The sequence below is a fragment of the Pecten maximus genome, chromosome 13 (assembly GCF_902652985.1).
Source record: "Pecten maximus chromosome 13, xPecMax1.1, whole genome shotgun sequence".
Classification (NCBI taxonomy): domain Eukaryota; kingdom Metazoa; phylum Mollusca; class Bivalvia; order Pectinida; family Pectinidae; genus Pecten; species Pecten maximus.
Window position 1 is genome coordinate 30,725,673 of NC_047027.1, and position 5,930 is coordinate 30,731,602.

At 51.4% G+C, this 5,930-nt stretch overlaps 1 protein-coding gene across 1 annotated transcript in view; it reads right to left on the reverse strand.

Annotated features, from left to right (window-relative positions):
- Positions 1-342: 342 nt before the first annotated feature.
- LOC117340658 (nascent polypeptide-associated complex subunit alpha, muscle-specific form-like) overlaps positions 343-5,930 on the reverse strand; it is an 18,146-nt gene continuing 12,558 nt past the window's right edge. The window contains exons 2-3 of the mRNA XM_033902421.1: positions 1,835-4,435; positions 343-1,686 (exon numbers count right to left, since the gene is read on the reverse strand). Of these exons, the coding sequence (XP_033758312.1) occupies positions 343-1,686; positions 1,835-4,435 (3,945 nt within the window). The remainder of the gene's footprint in view (positions 1,687-1,834; positions 4,436-5,930) is intronic.

Below are 5,930 nucleotides of genomic sequence, written 5' to 3' on the forward strand. Positions count from 1 at the left end.
GTTAATATCAGAGACAGTCGGTCGAAAGTCATGCAATACTCGACTAGGGAAAACAACACCTGTGATTGACAGGTTGTGGGTAGAATCTGATACAGAGCTCAAGAGCGTAGGCCGCATGATGTCCTGAGTGATAGAACAGGGAAGGGTCGCTCAAAGCTAAGCAGGTATTGCTATAGCCATGCTAGGCGATGACAATAAAAGATAGGTTACTGGGAGGAGGAGCAATTATCAGGTACATTTATTGTCGCGCGTGCCTTGTTAATTATATGCAAAGATGCGGGGCGGAAGGAAAGTTGCTTTAATTTAAGTACACTTAATACTAGGTATAAGAGAGAGAGAGAGCTAAAGGTGATGGCAGATATTAAAAGGAGAACGCTGAAGGAGAGGGAGCTCCCTTGCGGAGAACACTGAAGGAGGGGGAGCTCCCTTGGGGAGAACGCTGAAGGGGAGTGAGCTCCCTTGGGGAGGACGCTGAAGGAGAGGGAGCTCCCTTGGGGAGGACGCTGAAGGAGAGGGAGCTCCCTTGGGGAGAACGCTGAAGGAGAGGGAGCTCCCTTGGGGAGAACACTGAAGGGGAGGGAGCTCCCTTGGGGAGGAAACTGAAGGAGAGGGAGCTCCCTTGGGGAGAACACTAAAGGAGAGGGGGCTTCCTTTGGGAGAACGCCGAAGGAAAGGGAGCTCCCTTGGGTAGAACACTGAAGGAGAGGGAGCTCCCTTGGGGAGAACACTAAAGGAGATGGAGCTCCCTTCGGGAGGACGCTGAAGGAGAGGGAGCTCCCTTGGGGAGAACGCTGAAGGAGAGGGAGCTCCCTTAGGGAGGACGCTAAAGGAGAGGGAGCTCCCTTGGGGAGGACGCTGAAGGAGGGGGAGCTCCCTTGGGGAGAACGCTGAAGGAGAGGGAGCTCCCTTGGGGAGAACACTGAAGGGGAGGGAGCTCCCTTGGGGAGGAAACTGAAGGAGAGGGAGCTCCCTAGGGAAGAACACTAAAGGAGAGGGGGCTTCCTTTGGGAGAACGCCGAAGGAAAGGGAGCTCCCTTGGGTAGAACACTGAAGGAGAGGGAGCTCCCTTGGGGAGAACACTAAAGGAGAGGGAGCTCCCTTGGGGAGAACACAGAAGGAGAGGGAGCTCCCTCGGTGAGAACGCTGAAGGAGAGGGAGCTCCCTCGGGGAGAACGCTGAAGGAGAGGGAGCTCCCTTGGGGAGAACGCTGAAGGAGAGGGAGTTCCCTTGGGGAGAACACTGAAGGGGGGAAGCTCCCTTGGGGAGAACACTGAAGGGGAGGGAGCTCCCTTGGGGAGAACACTGAAGAGGAGGGAGCTCCCTTGGGGAGAATACTGAAGGAGAGGGAGCTCCCTTGGGGAGAACACTGAAGGAGAGGGAGCTCCCTTGAATAGAACGCTGAAGGAGAGGGAGCTCCCTTGGGTAGAACCCTGAAGGAGAGGGAGCTCCTTTGGGGTGAACGCTGAAGGGGAGGGAGCTCCCTTGGGTAGAACACTGAAGGAGAGGGAGCTCCTTTGGGGTGATCGCTGAAGGGGAGGGAGCTCTCTTGGGTAGAACACTGAAGGGGAGGGAGCTCCTTTGGGGTGAACGCTGAAGGGGAAGGAGCTCCCTTGGGGAGAACACTGAACGTGAGGGAGCTCCCTTGGGGAGAACACTGAAGGGGAGGGATCTCTTTTGGGATGAACGCTGAGGGGGAGGGTGCTCCCTTGGGTAGAACACTGAATGAGAGGGAACTCCCTTGGGGAGAACACTGAAGGTGAGGGAGCTCCCTTGGTGAGAATACTGAAGGGGAGGGAGGTCCCTTGGGGAGAACACTGAAGGGGGGGGGATCTACCTTGGGGAGAACACTGAAGGAGAGGGAGCTCCCTTGGGATGAACGCTGAAGGGGAGGGAGCTCTCTTGGGTAGAACACTGAAGGAGAGGGAGCTCCCTTGGGGAGAATACTGAAGGGGAGGGAGCTCCCTTGGGTAGAACACTGAAGGAGAGGGAGCTCCCTCGGGGTGAACGCTGAAGGGGAGGGAGCTCCCTTGGGGAGAACGCTGAAGGAGAGGGAGCTCCCTTGGGGAGAACACTGAAGGTGAGGGAGCTCCCTTGGGGAGAACACAGAAGGAGAGGGAGCTCCCTTGGGGAGAACACTGAAGGAGAGTGAGTTCCCTTGGGGAGAACACTGAAGAAGAGGGAGCTCCCTCGGGGAGAACGCTGAAGGGGAGGGAGCTCCCTTGGGGAGAACACTGAAGGTGAGGGAGCTCCCTTGGGGAGAACGCTGAAGGAGAGGGAGCTCCCTTGGGGAGAACATTGAAGGGGAGGGAGTTCCTTTGGGGTGAACGCTGAAGGGGAGGGATCTCTTTTGGGGTGAACGCTGAGGGGGAGGGAGCTCCCTTGGGTAGAACACTGAAGGAGAGGGAGCTCCCTTGGGGAGAACACTGAAGGAGAGGGAGCTCCCTTGTGAAGAACACTGAAGGAGAGGGAGCTCTCTAGGGTAGAACACTGAAGGAGAGGGAGCTCCCTTGGGGAGAATACTGAAGGGTAGGAAGCTCCCTTGGGGAGAACACTGAAGGGGAGGGAGCTCCCTTGGGTAGAACACTGAAGGAGAGGGAGCTCCCTTGGGTAGAACACTGAAGGAGAGGGAGCTCCTTTGGGGTGAACGCTGAAGGGGAGGGAGCTCTCTAGGGTAGAACACTGAAGGAGAGGGAGCTCCCTTGGGGAGAATACTGAAGGGGAGGAGCTCCCTTGGGTAGAACACTGAAGGAGAGGGAGCTCCCTTGGGGAGAACGCTGAAGGGGAGGGAGCTCCCGTGGGTAGAACACTGAAGGAGAGGGAGCTCCCTCGGGGAGAACGCTGAAGGGGAGGGAGCTCCCTCGGGGAGAACGCTGAAGGAGAGGGAGCTCACTCGGGGAGAACGCTGAAGGAGAGAGAGCTCACTTCGGGATAACGCTGAAGGAGAGGGAGCTCCCTCGAGGAGAACGCTGAAGGAGAGGGAGCTCCTTTGGGGAGAACGCTGAAGGAGAGGGAGCTCCCTTGGGGAGAACACTGAAGGTGAGGGAGCTCCCTTGGGGAGAACACTGAAGGAGAGGGAGCTCCCTTGGGGAGAACACTGAAGGAGAGGGAGCTCCCTTGGGGAGAACACTGAAGGTGAGGGAGCTCCCTTGGGGAGAACGCTGAAGGGGAGGAAGCTCCCTTGGGGAGAACACTGAAGGGGAGGGAGCTCCCTTGGGGAGAACACTGAAGGAGAGGGAGCTCCCTTGGGGAGAACGCTGAAGGAAATAGAGCTCCCTTGGGTAGAACACTGAAGGAGAGGGAGCTCCCATGAGGAGAACACTGAAGGAGAGGGAGCTCCCTTGGGGAGAACACTGAAGGTGAGGGAGCTCCCTTGGGGAGAACACTGAAGGAGAGGGAGCTCCCTTGGGGAGAACGCTGAAGGAAATAGAGCTCCCTTGGGTAGAACACTGAAGGAGAGGGAGCTCCCTTGGGGAGAACACTGAAGGTGAGGGAGCTCCCTTGGGGAGAACACTGAAGGAGAGGGAGCTCCCTTGGGGAGAACACTGAAGGAGAGGGAGCTCCCTTGGGGAGAACGCTGAAGGGGAGGAAGCTCCCTTGGGGAGAACACTGAAGGAAATGGAGCTCCCTTGGGTAGAACACTGAAGGAGAGGGAGCTCCCTCGGGGAGAATACTGAAGGTGAGGGAGCTCCCTTGGGGAGAACACTGAAGGAGAGGGAGCTCCCTTGGGGAGAACGCTGAAGGGGAGGAAGCTCCCTTGGGGAGAACACTGAAGGGGAGGGAGCTCCCTTGGGGAGAACGCTGAAGGAGAGTGAGCTCCCTTGGGGAGAACAGTGAAGGAGAGGGAGCTCCTTTGAGGAGAATACTGAAGGGGAGGGAGCTCCCTTGGGTAGAACACTGAAGGAGAGGGAGCTCCCTTGGGGAGAACGCTAAAGGAGAGGGAGCTCCCTTGGGGAGAACGCTGAAGGAGAGGGAGCTCCCTCTGGGAGAACGCTGAAGGAGGAGCTCCAATGGGGAGAACACTGAAGGTGAGGGAGCTCCCTTGGGGAGAATACTGAAGGTGACGGAGCTCCCTTGGGGAGAACACTGAAGGAGAGGGAGCTCCCTTGGGTAGAACAATGAAGGGGAGGGAGCTCCCTTGGGGAGAACACTGAAGGGGAGGAAGCTCCTTTGAGGAGAATACTGAAGGGGAGGGATCTCCCTTGGGTAGAACACTGAAGGAGAGGGAGCTCCCTTGGGTAGAACACTGAAGGGGAGGGAGCTCCCTTGGGGAGAACACTGAAGGGGAGGAAGCTCCTTTGAGGAGAATACTGAAGGGGAGGGAGCTCCCTTGGGTAGAACACTGAAGGAGAGGGAGCTCCCTTGGGGAGAACGCTGAAGGAGAGAGAGCTCCCTTGGGGAGAACGCTGAAGGAGAGGGAGCTCCTTTGGGGAGAACACTGAAGGGGAGAGGGAGAAGAGAGGACACGCGGAGGTGAGGGGAGAGGGAACAATGATCAGGGGAGACGGAGAAAGTTAAAGGAGTGGGGAAAGCAATCGGGAAGGATTGATAAACTGTACACAACAGTAAACAAAACACGAAGTAATTGACTTCTTTAAACCATGTGATGTTGTTGTATTACATGTTTCTCATACCGTTATCGTGTAGAATGTTATGATATAAACTGATTTTCTATTCTATTGATATTACTATTTCCGGACTAGATTCATGCTATTGTTAATCAATTCAGTAGAAAAAAAACGTTATAAATGTTTGTTTTAAAACTTTCGAATTTAACCCTCCTCGCTTATTTAATGTGATAATCTTGTAATGTTGATGTGATATCTGATTCAGTTGAGATATTGTCAGATGATGTCAGGCATTAATCCTGTCATTTTTATCACGAAATCCTTTGAACCAACCCTGTCACGTAACTTTATTAAGTGACCTTATATATGTTTCTGCCCCAAACAAAATACAAGTATTGATTGACAGCTACCATCCATGAAGGTTTTAACCTGTATTGGGTTATTATGTATACGTGTAATTAATGCTTTGTGAATCAATGAGATCCTGAGCGTCGGACATCATGGATGTGTTCTTGGATAAAACCAAAAACAGCCAAAGAAGAAATTGCAAAATAAATTTCTATCTTGAGGACATTTTACATCTTCGAAATTTATAATCGGAAAATGCATAATGCATAAATAATTTTTGAGAAATCTACAGTTTGTTGTTAAGAATGATTTTCATTTAAACATTCAATATGTTTTGCCTTCTATGACGCAGCAGATTCATTACTAATTGCAATCTATCTTTGACATTTAGAATCTGAGATAAATACATCATTGTAACTGTTTCGAAGATACTATATCAAATAAACATTGATAAACGATGAGAGAAAATACTTCTTTTCGAACGTGGAGGGATTTAAAGCTCGCATTATAGTGGAAATGTAAAGTAATTTAAAACATTTTATTACCGAGAATACAAAACACATGATATTACCGAAGTGTGAAGGGGTTTAAAAAATTTTATTACCGAGAATACAAAACACATGATATTACCGAAGTGTGGAGGGGTTTAAAACATTTTATTACCGAGAATACAAAACACATGATATTACCGAAATGTGGAGGGGTTTAAAACATATTTTATTACATTTTTACCAGTGAAATATCAAAAATTATTCATTCTATAAAAGTGATATTTTTCACTAGTGACAAATATCATATTTTTCACTAGTGAAAAATATCACCTTTGCTGATTTGTCCAATCAAATCTATGATTAGAAAATACCAAAATAATTGACCAATCAGAAAGCCCGACATATACGTCAGCACCTGGACAGGGGAAACTACTTTATTGTTTACAAATTATCGCTGTAGTCCTAGTTAGCATACGGGGTAGGGTTTTCGTTGATAACAAAATGTAATAAACAGAATATCTAACAG